General features: G+C 47.0%; 2 protein-coding genes across 2 annotated transcripts; both read right to left on the bottom strand.

Annotated features, from left to right (window-relative positions):
* Positions 1–1779: 1779 nt before the first annotated feature.
* On the bottom strand, positions 1780–5769 carry S100A11 (S100 calcium binding protein A11). The gene is made up of 3 exons (XM_015813375.1): positions 5623–5769; positions 3363–3521; positions 1780–2066 (listed from the first exon to the last, which is right to left on the bottom strand). The coding sequence occupies exons 1-3, from the start codon at positions 5623–5625 to the stop codon at positions 1899–1901; spliced, it is 330 nt and encodes a 109-aa protein (XP_015668861.1). The 5' UTR covers positions 5626–5769; the 3' UTR covers positions 1780–1898.
* Positions 5770–10196: 4427 nt separating this feature from the next.
* Positions 10197–12242, bottom strand: TCHHL1 (trichohyalin like 1). Its single transcript, XM_029283622.1, has 3 exons — positions 12105–12242; positions 10944–11103; positions 10197–10240 (listed from the first exon to the last, which is right to left on the bottom strand). The coding sequence occupies exons 1-3, from the start codon at positions 12240–12242 to the stop codon at positions 10197–10199; spliced, it is 342 nt and encodes a 113-aa protein (XP_029139455.1).
* Positions 12243–14906: the final 2664 nt, after the last annotated feature.

The following is a 14906-nucleotide window of genomic DNA, read 5'->3' as shown; positions in this document are numbered from 1 at the left end:
TTTTACGACAAAGACATCGAGGTTTGTTCCTGGCTAGCTGGCCTGGCCTGCCACGCCTTTGCCAGACTCAGTTTTGCAAAGATCTGCATTTTTCCATCCCAGAGCTATTATCTCTGCGCCTTTCTTTCCGGCTTCCGTGGAAAACCCTCCGATGAAGCCCTGAAATGTTTTTTTGTTTTGTTTTTACAGGCATCGTTTTCTTGCAATAATTTCAGCCAGGAAAAAATAAATAAAATCTGTTCCGCCGATTTCCCAGTTTCCATTTCTCCCCAAAAGTTTGCGGTGTCTCTCCCACCAACTCTCTGTTTCTTTATGAAAGCATTTACAGTCAAATACGGGCGCTGGAACAGAAGACGATATCTGAGGCACGGCAATAAAAGAAGACCAGAGGGGGAGGGAAGAGGAAAAAAAAGAGCAAAAGAATCTTGGGGGAGGGGAGGGTTTGTGTGTGTGTGTGTGTGTGTGTGTGTGTAATCCCAGCTGGTTGTATCGTTGAGGGAGAAGTGTGATGCAAACAGGTTGACTAATTTGTGTGATGTGTCAAGGCTGAGTTGTGCAATGGAGATTTCGAATTGCTTGGAGATGGCGGAAGCCTAAAACCGTGTCGCCTTGGAAGGCAAATATTTGTGAATATTCCCCTCCTGGGTGGATCTAGAATAACTTCCGTGTACCTGTCAATCAATGAACCAAGTTAGGTGCAGCCTCACCCGGTTATAGCCCCCTGTTTTCTGGAAGGACTGTACCACTATGGGAAGTGAGCACAAGGGAAGCACGTCTCAAAGCCCTTTGCCCCCAGAAGGACGAGGAAAAATCCAGGAGGCGGGAAGAAGCAATGGGAAAAAGGGTTGAATATTTCTTTCCAGCACGAATGGGTGTCGGTAAGGAAGCGAGAGAAGGGAAAAAAATATATATGAAAGATTGCAATCAAAGCTCGGGAACGTAACACACTGGCTGATTGTCCTAATGTGTTACAATCGGGGCCTGCCAACCTTCGGCCGTTATTCACCGCTGGTGACAAGTAGCCGAAACGGAATTCTTTGTAGGGAATGTCGGAGATCCGGTTATGTATCTGGGTGTGTTTTTCCTGGGTTCAAAATGCACTTTAGAGGACATAAATTATATATATATATATCTGACATTTATGTATGTCCTGCCCTCTAGTGGTTCAACCTGGTATGGCCCCTTTAGGAAGGCATATATTAGATTTTTATTTTTTTTTAATGCCGATCTTGCAGTGAATACAGTCCAGGTAATCCCTTAACCACTTAAGAAATGTCTCACTGAGCAACAGAAATTCTGGGCTCCCTTGTGGTCGTAAAGTCGAGGACTACCTGTATTTAGAAAAGATTTACTGCTGGAAAAGATGCCCGATTTTTCCTTTAGCAGAAGAGTCTACATCTTGCGAGGTGTCCCATCAGACAGTGTGAAATAAAGAAACACAGCTACCTTGACTTAAGATGCATAAAGGTAAGATTTATAAACAGATCATAAACGAATCCAATAAAACCCAGCCAGGTTAGGTGTCTTAAAGGCCTGAGTGTCACTTCTCACCCTGCCCTGACAGGTAGAATCCTAGCTGTGCCGTGTTGCCCTGCTCATGCCCCAGACACAGAGGACTAGCAGCCTTATTTTTAAAAAAACCCAAAGCACCTTGGAGTCAGGGGTTCAGATGGGGCGCTCCTGAGCGATTCCTTTCCCCCAAGGCTAACTTTCCCTGTCCTGCTCATACGTGACTCCGTCGGACCGGCGCAGCTCTGCTCCTTTATGCACAAACAGAAATCTGCTTTAATTCTCGATTTTATTCAGATATTTTTTTTAAAAAAAGTAAAGGACGTTGCACAGCCTTCCCTGATTTTGGAATGATTTGGAGGATGAGGTTTGAAATCTCCCGGATGCTGTCACGGTCTCTTGGGGGCCTCGCCGCCGGGCGCGGAAGCCACGTGCTCATGGCAGGCCTGGGCCAGGCCTCCGATGAGGTTCAAGAACTCGGAAAAATCCACCTGCCCATCGCAGTTCATGTCCAGCTTCTTCATCATACGGTCAATGACGGCCGGATCTTTCTGGTTCTGCAAAGGGTTAAAAAAAAAAGATCACACGGAAGATCAGCTGGGCCTTTTTGGACCTCCTCCTCCAAAAATGGATTTCTTGAAAGATAAGGGAGACAAAAACTTCATAAAAAGCTTAGTAAGGCCACATCTGGAATCCTCCATCCAGTTTTGGTCATCACGTTACAAAAAAGAGGCTGAGATTTTGGAAAAAGTGCAGAGAAGGGCAACTAGGATGATAAAAGGCCTGGAGACTAAAATATAGGAAGAACGGTTGCAGGATTTGGGTATGGCCAGTCTAGAGAAAAAAAGGACTGGGGGGGGGGAACATGATAGCAGTATTCCAGTGTTTGAAGGGCTGCCCCAAAGAAGAAGGGGGGTCAACTTATTTTCCAAAGCACCAGAAGGCAGGACAAGAAACAACTGATGGAAACTAATCAAGGAAAGAAGCAACCTGGAATTAAGGAGAAACTTCCTAACAGTGAGAACAATCAACCAGTGGAACAGCTTTGCCTTCAGAGGTTGAGGGTGCTCCATCACTGGAGTTTTTAAAGAAGAGACTGGACAGCCATTTGCCTGAAAAGGTACAGGGTTTCTTGCTTGAGCACGGAGTTGGACTAGAAGATCTCCACGGTCCCTTCCAGCTCTGTTATTCTGTGATTCTATAATCCCAAATCAATTAACTAGTGGAAGTTGTGGGTGCTCCATCACTGGAGGTTTTTAAGACGAGATTGGACAGCCACTTGTCTGAAATGGAATAGGGTCTCCTGCTTGAGCAGGGGGTTGGACTAGAAGATCTCCACGGTCCCTTCCAGCTCTGTTATTCTGTGACTCTATAATCCCAAATCAATTAACCAGTGGAATGACTTGTCTCTGGAAATTGTGACTGCTCCATCATTGGAGGTTTTTAAGAAGAGATTGGACAATCATTTGTTCAGAAAGGTATACGCTCCCCTGCTTCAGCAGGGGGCTGGACTAGAAGACCTCCACGGTCCCTTCCAGCTGTGTTATTCTGTTATCTCAGGATTTTTTTTATTTACTTTGAAGTCGTTGATTGAACCTTTCCTTTGCCTGGTTTCCATAACAGTAGAATAAAAACACCAGCTAGCTCAGGGGTAGGCAACCTTGGCTCTTTTATGACTCGTGGACTTCAATTAAGAGCCAAGGTTGCCTACCCCTGAGCTAGCATTGGTGCCTAGCCGGGTTTGCAATTCTACATCCCACCACCAGGGGGGAGCCCACATCCACCGCGGATGCCTAAATTGAATTCTGTTTCCCAGGTAGATATCAAAGAGGCGCATAAACAATAAATCCCACCTTTGTGAAGGAGGCCAGCTCTGTGTCCATGAAGGTCCTGAATTCCTTCTTGGAGAGAGTCTTGGCGTTTGAATCCCTCCCGGCATAGCGCTGGAAGACCGCCAGCAGCGATTCGATGCAACGTTCGGTTTCGGTGGGGCCCGCGGTATACCTGGACGACTGCAGAAGTGAGAAAAAGGTGCATTTTTCAAGCCGCCCCTTTCGCTTCTGCACAGGTCGCAGTGATGCACTTCACGGAAAGAAGCCTAGAACAGTAATTTTTTTAACCTTGGCCTTTGGAAGACTGGCTGGGGAATTCTGGGAGTTGAAGTCCACCCACCTTCCAGCGGCCAAGGTTGAGAAACAGCGGCCTGGAACATGGATTAATTTCAGAGCTAATTACGTTTGGATTAATTTCAGAGCTAATTCAGTTTGCCTGCCTCCTGCCGCAGTTGCTTTTAAGTTTTAAAGAGGGTCTTTCAAATAAATTCCCCCCCCCATCCCCAGGTGAGGAAATTCAGGATAAGCTCAGGAGAGGAGAGGCACTCCCATTAATATCCCAACAGCCAATTCAGCGAGGGCACTCTGCCCATGCCCAGAGGCTGTTCTTTCATTTGCAGATCAAAACTTGCTCGTTGCCCTCTAGTGGCATTTTCTGGAACTTAGTTTTTGCTTGGAAAGACAAAACCGTCCAATAGGAAAGACGTCAATTCTTGGCTCAAGAAAAAACTCTGTTTTTTTAAAAAAAAAAATAGATATAACACATTTGGCAACGGGTGCACACATACACACACAAGTTGGCAACTTTGGAGGAGACACACTCCTATTTGAGCAGGGGGTTGGACTAGACGACCTCCAGGGTCCCTTCCGACTCTGTTATTCTGTTAGCACACACAAAATTACAACAAACTCATGTTGGATTAGCAGATGGTAGATTGGCTCCCATCCAGGTTTTAACCTGGTCAAGTTTCAGCATAGGGTGGAAACAGCCCAAATACGTTTTCTTTTTTTTAAAAAAATACTAATGAATCATGTCCAGAGTAGTTCACCAATATATTTACCTGCAAAAAACCATTTTGTAACTCAAGATTTGGGACGTCTTGGTGTAACTCTGTTAGTTCTGTCCTGCTTCTGCCCCAGTAAGCCTTATATCCTACATCTAACAAGCTGACTTTGCAAAAAAATCAGCCAAGATATTTTGAAATCTTTTTACTGATGATAATTTCCAAACGAACCACTCCCCAAAGTGCAGTGGATTGCATCTTTTGCAATCCACACTTAGCAAGCAGAAAATAAACTTTTAGAGACCTGGAGTGGGTGGGGGTCTCTAAGGGTCCCTAGGCAGAAATCCGTCAAGGGTCTTATGGGAAGGCAACTCAGCTGGGAGACTCCCCATCTGTCTAATCCCAACCCGTCCCACAGCTCAAACTGAAGAGCTGTTTTTCTCCTTGGCGGTGCTTGTAGGCCTCCAACCCTCGTGCGGCAGGCCGAAATCCAACCGGTAAGGATTTGCCTTCTGCCTAAGCCTTCCCCTGTGGAACTTTACTCTCCCCCCCCCCCCGAGCTTTTTGCAGAAGGAACCTTGAGCCATTTTGAGGAATGAGAGAAAAGATTGTCCACCGGCACAGCCACACCCTTTCCGTGGCCAACCCGGCAACAAAAACGGAAACCACAACCCAAAGCGGCAAAGATTTGACCGCTCGCTACGCTTTGCTCTTTTGAGCAAAGCAGCCAAGGCAAAAAGACCCCCAATTTTTCTATCCCCAGGAAAAAGAAAAGAAAGAAAGACATATTCTGGTGAAAACCCCTGACCACGTTTTGGACTGAGATAAAGAGAGAAAGAGAGAAAGAGAAAGAGAGAGAGAGAGAGGGGGGGGGGAGGCTGATGACGGTGGACTCTTCTCAGCTCTCCGGGCTGATGATGGAGACCCCTCCCCAACGTCTTGGCAAGCCCAGCACTCCACCTCCCATCATCCCCACCCACTTGGGGATCTGTGCAGCAGGGGAACTGGAATCCCCCATCCAGGATGAAAAGTCTGGAACTGTCCAAAGGGAGAATGAAGTTGGATCCGGTCAACTTTTGGGGGGTCATTCCAGCTGCTGTCCATTTCTCCTTCTTCCCACGGTGTCCTTCCCCCCCCTCTTTTCCAGCCAGTTTTCCCTGGCTCTGTTTTTTTTCCCTCCCTCCCCCCATTGCAAATGGAGAAGGAAACCCCCCCCCGCCGCCTCTTTCTGGCTCGGCATGCTTCAGAGGCATCCTCCGGGGCCAGGGTGCGCTTACCATAACTGTGGTCGGCAACTGGCCGGGCAGAGTGGAAAAGTTGGCTGTTGCTGGTGAGCTGGTTGGGGACCGGAGTGGTGAAAGCCCCTCCCCGGCTGAGCCAACGCCTGTCTCTTCCCCCGCCTGTCTTCCCGTTGAGCAATTTTGGCTACACACACACACACACACACTCAGGCGAACAAGGCGCCCGCCCCACCTTATTTCATTCACTCTGGAATGTGCTCAAAGGGAAGTTGGTTTTTCATCTTCTCTGTTTAACTCACTCAGGCCCGTTCTCTCTTTCTGAGTTTTGCAGAAATCACCAGCAAGCAGGCGGGGAACCAACTGGTTGAGCTTTTCCCAGCTGCTCAGAATCAGCTGGCTGTCAGCTTTGAAGGCTTTCCAGCTGGTAATAGAAATAGAAATAGAAATTAGAAGAATAGAATAGAATAGAATAGAATAGAATAGAATAGAATAGAATAGAATAGAATAGAGTAGAATAGAAAAAAGAATAGAATAGAATAGAATAGAATAGAATAGAATAGAATAGAACAGAGTAGAGTAGAGTAGAGTAGAGTAGAATAGAAAAAAGAATAGAATAGAATAGAATAGAATTTGTAAAAGAGGTGGGGAGAAACAGACTTGAGTATTTCCAGAATTCAGTTTTCGGCATTCACACAAACCGAAGCAAACGCAACCGGCTTTATGATCAAGTTTCTTTCCCAAATTTCCTACTCCATACAGTGCTGGAAAAATAACCGGAAACCAGTTTTCTGCAGAGCTTTAATTTTCCGTTGTGCAAAGGGGCCACAGAGGAGTGAGTCACTCACAAGCCCAACCTCCTCTGAGTAAACTCTGAGAAAAAGTACAGGGAAAAAAAAAAAAAAAAGCTGGAGACAGACAATTTTTTTCCGTTGCTTTGTGCCAAGGGGTGGGCGCTAACTTTGCCACATGCCGCCTGCCAACTATCACGTCTTCTTCTCTTCTAGAACACACCTAGAGGCTTTCCCCAGAACCATGAGGACTAGAGCCTTGGCGTTTCTAAAAACAGACATCCCCCCCCCAAAAAAAATCTTTTAAAATCTTTTTTTATTATTTCATCTTTTTAATATTGCAAACCGACCAGAGTTACCTTGTGGTAAGATGGGCAGTCAATATATTTAATAAATAAATATATATAACAATTTATTTATTTTTTTTAGAAAAGAGAGATTTCTTTTAAGAGGAATTTTTTTCTGAAGATAAGCTGACTTCTTTCCGCTCGCTTGCAAACTGGAAAAAGTCCAGCGGAGATTTTAATTTTTTTTTTTTTAAAAAGAATTGCATGGTTGGGTGCTAACAAAAAGCTCTGGATTAAGTGTTCCCTAGCAACCAAAAGGATGGGGTGGGGGGGTTAAACATAGCCTGTAGCAATTGTGTAGAGGAACACAATTGCAGTGCTGTGTGAAAGACGCAACCTCCCAGTTGCATTCTTGCGGTTCTGTTTCAACTTTCCTTATTGCAAGCTCCAACTTGAACTGAATTATTTTTTTTTATAGAAAGCTCTCATCCGTTCTTGAACCAGCATTTCCCCAGATATTTAACCCTCTCCAACCCTGGCTGCTTTCTGCGCTCTGCCCCTCCCCCTGGTGGCCAGCAGAGGAATCACCCCACTTTAAACAAAAAAAAACAACAAAAAAACAAATAAGTAAGGAAACACCGCTAACCCCAGCGGACGAAAGAAAGGGAAGGAAGAGGAAGAATTGATGGATTCAATCAGAAGGAATTTATTGATAGTAGAAGAAAGATGCCTACGGACACCAAGGGGTTGGGGGTCTTCCTCCACCGAGACCCTCATTTGCTTCTTGATCACTCGAGGTAGAATTTGGGGTACCCTTTTCTCATCTTGTAACCTCCTGGGGAGTTTGGAAGGCGTTTCAGATTCACAGAAGAGCAAAAGGGCTGATTAGAGGAGCTGATTGGAAGACCCATTTCCTTTTTCTCACCTAGGTTTACATTTCCATGGATACGTCCACAAGGGAAGGGATCAGTTACCCATAATAGCCTTTGCTGCGTATCGCCGTGGACCGAAAGGGCTGATTAATTGATTAGAGCTGATTAACTGATTAGAATAAAACTCGACAGGATCAAAGAACACCTGCAGGAAGACGTGGAAGCATAGAGTACTTCAAGCGGGCATCTTCATCCCAACTTCTAGGGCTGCTCCTGCTTCTTCTGGGCCAACAGATACTCATACAGCGGGTTACAAATCACGCACGGTTTGCTCTCCACCAGAGAAGTGCTTGGCTTCTCCGGGAAGGCTTGTTGGGCATCGTCCTCCAAAGGTGGCTGAGATTCCTGGGCCCATGAGCCACTTCCATCATCTTCCTCCACTTCCTCTGTTTCAGGTTGAGGAGCTTCTCCTTCACGGTGGACTTGCTGCTGGTCAAGAGCAGCAGGTCCCTCAGCTTTGTCTCCCTCTCCAGCCAGAGATAATTCAGACTGACCTTCAGCTTGGATCTCAGGGACCTGTCGCTCACTTGGTTGGGAGAGAGCTCTGTTGCTTACAGGTGAACCGGCCTTTCGTTGGGTTTGGTTGACTCCAACTTCTTCTTCTCGGGCCTCAGTTTGATGGTGTGGTAGCCACCTTCTTTGGGGACCTCTCAGTTCTGGTCCAGACAAACGTTGGCTCTCTCTTGTGGCCTGCTGCTGCTGGGGTGTGTGTGGACTCACCAGGCTTTCTTCTGCCTTAGATTGTCCAGGCTTCCTTGATGGTTGAGATTCACCACTCTCTGGTGGCCGTTGGTCCCTCAGCAGATCAAATTCACGGTCAGCTGTTTGGTTGGAAAGAGAGGCGGCTTCACGGGGCTGAAAGCTGTTCCCCATGTTATGTTGGGTTACTTCAGTACCCCTGAAATTAGGGACAGAGGACTGCACTCTTCTCTGTTGCTCACCATCCCTTGGGTCAACTTCATATGGGTTGGTGGGTTTCTGATCATCTTCTGCTAGGTCAGTTTGTGTGGGGGTCCACCTGTGGTAAACAGAATCATGTGATGGCATTCTCTTGGGTCGTTGATCATCTTTAGGGTCAACCTCATATGTTGGGGTTCTCCTCTGGTTGATCTGTCTTGTACCAGAGTCATAGGAAGAAGTTCTTCTTTGGTCTTCACCTTCTCTTGAGCTAGCCTCATAAGTTTGGGTCTGCCTCTGATCAATGTTTTCACCCTCAGAATCACGTATGGAGGTTCTTCTCTGGTGCTCACTCTCTCTGTGGTCAACACCACGGAACTGGTCAACATCTCTAATCTCAACATTGGTTCTCCTTTGCCCTTCACCTTCTCTTTGAGCGATATCAATTGCCCAGATTTGTCTCTGGCCACTGCTTAGTCTACTATACCGTTGTCCCCTCCCTTCTCTTTGTAGAGTATGTCTGGACTCAAATATCTGTTGTCCAGTCTGGTCATAGTCTTCTGAACTATCAGATGAAGAAAATCTATCAGGTTGTGTTGGTCTGGCGACTGCTTCTCTTGACTGCAGTTGTTCCCTTTCATCAACTCGTGAGTCAACCAGCTGATGCTTTCTCATCTCCCTCTCTCTGGGCTCTGAGTAACGTAACTGAGGCCTTCTCCCGTCTCTTTCGTTCTCCCAAGATTCATGTTCATAATACTGTTGCCTCTCCTGGTTGTCTTCTCTCTCAGGTGATTGACGAGGCTGGATCCTTCTCCTTCTTGCAACATCCCTTTCTAGGGAGTGAACTTCATAATCACGGGGTCTTCTCTGATCATCTCTCCTTGGCTCTTCATATCTTTGAGATCGGATGTACCTGATGTCCCTGGCCAGAGGTTCAAGGGACTGGGATCTCCTCCTCCTAACTTCCATTACTCTGGTTTCCTCCCGGCTGAACTCCCGCCTTCTCCGCTCTAGGTCCTCAGGACGTTGGGACCTTCTGACCTCTCCTCTGCCTTCAGACTCACGAGATTGGGAAGATTCATGTTCATAATACCGTTGCCTCTCCTGGTGGTCTTCTCTCTCGGGTGATTGATGAGGCTGGAGCCTTCTCCTTCTTGCAACATCCTTTTCTAGGGCGTGAACTTCATAATCACGGGGTCTTCTCTGATCATCTCTCCTCAGTTCTTCGTAACTTTGAGAGCGCTCATACTTGGGGTCTCTGGCTTCAGGTTCTTGGGATTGGGGTCTCCTTCTTCCACTCTCTGTTGCACGGGTTTCCTCCCGGCTGAACTCCTGCTCATCATCTTCAGGATGTTGGGACCTTCTGACCTCTTCAGACTCACGAGATTGGGAAGGTCTGTCCATGTTCTCAAACTCAGAAGAATAGGGCCTCCTGCTCTCTCGCTCCCTGCGTTCCAGACCTTCCACTTCTGGTCTCCTTGAAGCTTCACGTGGTCGTGGTCTGTTCCACTCATCTTCAACACGTCTCCTTTCAGATCTTCTGACTTCTTCCTCTTCTGCCTGGATTGCTCTATGAACATCTTCTCTCGATTGAAAGACATAGCGTTCTTGTCTCCTCCTTCTCTCACCCTCCCTCTGGTCAGCTTCAGGGGACTGCGATCTTCTTTCTCCTACTCTGGACAATGAGCGACGCTTCACAAAATCATCTACTGGGCTTCGGTGACGAATCTGATCTCGGCGCTCATCAGCCCTACGGGGTTCAAAGGCACGAGACCTCCGCTCATTGTGCGCTTCCAGGTCCCTCCTTCCATCTTCGCGTTCTCGCCGTTCATGAGATGGCCGGCTTCTTTCAACATCGTATTCTGCATGATCCACTCGTGCTTGAGAACCACATCTGAAGAGTCTTCCCTTAGTCTCTTGGCCACGGCGTTGCCTCACTTCTTCCCTCCTGGATACGACTATTGGAGAATACAGGTCTTCTTCATCCAAGGGGTCATGAGCTTCATGTCTGTTGATGTCATTTCTTCTCACGAGTTCTTGGGGCTGGCGTGGAGAGACATCTTCTAGGGCTGATTCCCGTTGTCTCAGTTGACGAGGTTTTGGTATCTCAATATCTTCCTGCCTTTGTGAGTCAAGATAACGTCCTTCAGGATCCCTTTCCTGATGTTCCCAAGATAGATAGTCTCTCCTATGACCATCCCTCAACTCACGATCATGTTCTTCATAGTTGTGGTCTTCTTCTTCTTCTTCTTCTTCATCTTCTTCTTCTACAGGTCCAATGGGAAGGTAGCGTCCCAGCAGCTCCCTCCGTCTTCCTTCCTCCGTGGAACATAGGGAAGTCCCATCCAAATCTCGTCTCTCAGGGACATAGTCTCCTCTCCTTTCCCCATCCTGAAGCTGCCGATGTTCTCTTTTGGACCCTCCTGATTCTCCCTCATGTAGGGCTCTGCTACTTTCATCCCGAAGAAGATACTCTCTGGGCTGCAGGTACCTGTAACAGCCTTTGGCGATTTGGAAGACAAAAATCAGGTACTCGTTGAAGTCCACCAAGCTGTCTCCATTGACGTCCAGCAGCTTGAAAGTGAGCTCAATCATCTGAGGGTCGCAAGGATTCTGGAAGGGAAGAGAAATCAAAAAGAAAGAGGGTTAGTTTGGTCATTCCAGTCACCACTAGCACCTCAACAGTTTTCACTCTTAAGTTGATCATTTTTGGTTTTTTAAGTGGAATGACATCCAAATATAGGTTGTCCCATTAGGAGTGCCGAGTGGTTGGCTGACCCAACTGCTCCCTGGAAGCAACTGGAAATGAGCCATGTCATCCTTTCAACCCCAAATTTGGTCTTTGCGCAGCCTAGATGTATCCCCTGATTTTTACCCCATTTCTGTGTTGTAGCTCAGGGTGTTTCTAGGCTCGTGGACGGGACCCTAGAGGTTCTCTAGTCCACTTCCTGGCTCCTAGAATAGGCTCCACCAGACCATCTCTGACAGGTGTCCATCAAGCCCGGGTTGACCTTCTCCACTGAAGGAGCCCCATGTAAGGATTCACTTTGGACAGTGCAGGATCTAGCCAGAACATGGATGAATGCTGCAATCAGGACATGGCTCCGAGACCGCCTTCTGCCTCCGATTACCTCTCATCGGCCGATACGCTCCCACAGAGAGGGTCTCCTCAGGGTGCCGTCAGCCAGACAGTGCCGGCTGGCGACCCCCAGGGGGAGGGCCTTCTCTGTTGGAGCTCCCACCCTTTGGAACGAGCTGCCCCCAGAGATCCGGGTGATTCCGGATCTCCCCTCCTTCCGCCGCGCCCTCAAGACATGGCTATTCAAGTTAGCAGGACTGGTCTAAGGGTTATTTTAATTTGGTTTTAAAATAATTTAAAATGAATTTTCGGTTCTAGAGTAATGTCTCATTTTAATTGGCATGTTGAGTTTGGCATTTTTGTATTTGTGTATTTGTTTTTGAATGGTTGTAAGCCGCCCTGAGTCCGCAGGGAGAAGGGCGGGGTAGAAATATAATTAATAAATAAATAATAAATAAATAAATGAAGGCTCCTGAAAATTCATCACGGTGGGCATTGCTCAGTCTAGTCCCTCATCCCCACAGTTGGCGCTCACCTCCAAGACTTCACCAAACTCTTTCTGGATAAGCGTCTTCATTTCTCTCCGGTTCAGAGCGAGGTTGCCATCCTGGCATCGGGCATACTTGTGAAAGATTCCCACAATGGTGCAGACACTGTCCAGAAAGTAGCTCATCCTGAAGTCCTTTTCTGAAAAGACAGGAAAAGGGACAATGAAGAAGGGTTTCTATTTTTCTAGGGTGGCCCCAAAGAGAATTCTGAGAGTTGAAATCCACAAGTCATAAAGTGGCCAAGGTTGGGGACCTCTGCTCTAAGGGGTTGCTCAGCCTCCAAGTTGTCCCCTCTCCTAATGTCCCCCCCACCCCAATTTTTCAACTCACCCAGCTCAGCAGAATTAGGTGAGCAGCCTCAGAGACAAAAGTGTGGGAATGCCAGCAAGCTGAACCCCCTTTTATAGGTTGGCTAATTGTAACATGCAAGGTGACACCCTCTTCAGAGGATGACCTGATTCATCTTCAGCCCGACTTGTTCCACCTTTGTGTCTTCTGAACAAATTGCTCGGCGACTTGTATTTCCACCTTTGAGTTGTCACGTTCCTCAAAATGGAAAAAAAAGAGAGTCCAAAATAGCATTTGCTGTCTTTCTGCAATTTTAAAAGAGGGAGGGGGGGGGGAAACGTGCCTTCCATAGCTTGTGGGATGATCTTCAACATCTCCCAGCTTCTGAGGTGTCCACGTCTGGTTTTTATCTGGACATCGTACAATGTAAAGGCTGGAAGAGATGAATTCCACAGCACGTGGAGATTTCTTAATTTGCCTGAAGTTCAAAAACTAAGGTTGGTTTCCAGAAGTAAGGATGTTTAAGCCTTGGCAGGAGGACTTGAGATCTCGTGACACCATCAGGAGTTATGGTTTGATCGGGCGCAGATTTCCACGGATTAAGGTCCAGATGGGATCCATCAACGGCTTTTATCTCTATCCATCTTTCCTCCAGGTTGGGAAGCAATCTACCCCATAATGATAGAACTTGTAGACCAAGAATGGGAGAGGTTCAAATCTCTGTCATCACCCAGCAGGAGAACCTCAAAGAAACTTCTGTCACCAATGGAGGGAGTCAAACAAATGGCCTTGGTGAAGGACCGTTTTCTCTTCCCAGGCTTCACCTTTTATACCTTTTCTTATTTTCCTTGCAAAGAAAATGTGCAAGGAGAAGCAGAACCAGGGTTTTTTTTTGGGGGGGGGGGTTGCGTGTTCTCCAGGACCCCAAGCTTATGTGATTGTCCTCTCCCTTTCCAATTGTGTTGGCTTTTTTGGCAGCTGCAGCACACTGCTCAGGGGTGTAATATGACCTCCGCAGATGGATCCCCAAAAGAAGGGGACCTTTGTTTTTGGAGGGCTGAGAAGTTCTCAAGAACTTTGAGCCAGCCTTGGTTTGCCCAAACCACCAACGTTTTGAGCAAGGCGGGTCAACCCTGACTATCTTCAGAAATATTCCTTTTGTTCTGTTCTTTCAAAGTTCTCTGGTCCTTAGCCCTACACCATTTATCACTTTATTTTAAGGGTCCCTGCCTTGTTTGTTCAGCCCGTCGCGGCCACCTCCTTGTTATTTTTTCATTCCCTGCAGAAAAGGATGTGAGTAATTTTTGTCCTGTAGCCACTTGTTGGAGTGGCTGGGCTAATTACGCCTTGGATAATGATACCTTAACTCCTCTCTCATGGTTAAATTTAAATGGGTGTCTTCTCAAAGCGGAGAAGGCAACGTCTCAGGTGGGCTGCAAGTTCCGGCTTTTAAATAAAACTCTTGGGCCCCAAAGGGACCTGGTTTGATGATGCTCGTGAGAAGGTAGAGACCTTCTGATCCTTCTTCTTGCTGAATTCAGTGGTGTCAGCTTCTTTGTAAGAAGTCAAAAGGAAACTCTCTCTTCCTTCAGTTGTTTCTCCAACCCGCAGCACACCCAGCCTTGTATTCAACAGCATCACCCGTATGAGCACAGTAGGGTCTAAGTTGTGATTTCAGGAAAGTATTTGGATGAAAAAGCAGGCTGTGACTCGGTGCCGACACAACGTGGTCATCTGGTGTCCTTCCAAGGTTTTAAGAGCTTCCCCCCCCCCAAAAAAGCTTCAAGGCATGGCTAAGTGTGGATGATGGATCTTGTCAAGAGGCCAACAGTTGGTTGAACTTTTGACTTGCAGGATTTTTAGAATAGAATAGAAGAACAGAGTTGGAAGGGACCTTGGAGGTCTTCTAGTCCAACCCCCTGCTCAGGCAGGAAACCCTATACCACTTTGGACAAATGGTTGTCCAATCTCTTCTTAAAAATTTCCAGTGTTGGAGCATTCACCGCTTCTGGAGGCAGGTTGTTCCACTGGTTAATTGTTCTAACTGTCAGGAAATTTCTCCTTAATTCCAGGTTGCTTCTCTCCTTGATGAGTTTCCATCCGTTGCTTCTTGTCCTGCCTTCAGGCGCTTTGGAGAAGAGCTTGACTCCCTCTTCTTTGGGGCAGCCCCTGAGATACTGGAAGACTGCTATCATGTCCCCCCTCGTCCTTCTCCTCATTAAACTAGGCATACCCAATTCCAGCAACCGTTCCTTGTATGTTTTAGCCTCCAGTCCCCTGATCGTGTTTGTTGCTCCTCTCTGCACTCTTTCTAGAGTCTCAACCTCTTTTTTACATTGTGGAAACTAACCAAGGAGAGAAGCAACCTGGAACTAAGGAGAAACTTCCTGACAGTAGGAACAATTAACCAGTGGAACAACCTGCCTCCAGAAGTTGTGGATGCTCCAACACTGGAAGTTTTTAAGAAGAGACTGGACAGCCATTTGTCTGAAATGGTATAG

The sequence above is a fragment of the Protobothrops mucrosquamatus genome, unplaced genomic scaffold (genome assembly GCF_001527695.2).
Source record: "Protobothrops mucrosquamatus isolate PMUCROS unplaced genomic scaffold, P.Mucros_1.0 scaffold154, whole genome shotgun sequence".
Classification (NCBI taxonomy): domain Eukaryota; kingdom Metazoa; phylum Chordata; class Lepidosauria; order Squamata; family Viperidae; genus Protobothrops; species Protobothrops mucrosquamatus.
Note: the sequence above shows the minus strand (reverse complement) of the source record. Positions and strands in the feature narration are given on the sequence as shown.

Coding starts and splice junctions, on each gene's coding strand:
- S100A11 (XM_015813375.1), bottom strand. Junction 2,067..3,362: donor AGCTGGCCTCCTTCACAAAG/GTGGGATTTATT, acceptor AACCCTTTGCAG/AACCAGAAAGATCCGGCCGT.
- TCHHL1 (XM_029283622.1), bottom strand. CDS start 12,242: ATGAGCTACTTTCTGGACAGTGTCTGCACCATTGTGGGAATCTTTCAC. Junction 11,104..12,104: donor AGTTTGGTGAAGTCTTGGAG/GTGAGCGCCAAC, acceptor CTTCCCTTCCAG/AATCCTTGCGACCCTCAGAT. Junction 10,241..10,943: donor GTATCTTCTTCGGGATGAAA/GTAGCAGAGCCC, acceptor TGAACCCCGTAG/GGCTGATGAGCGCCGAGATC.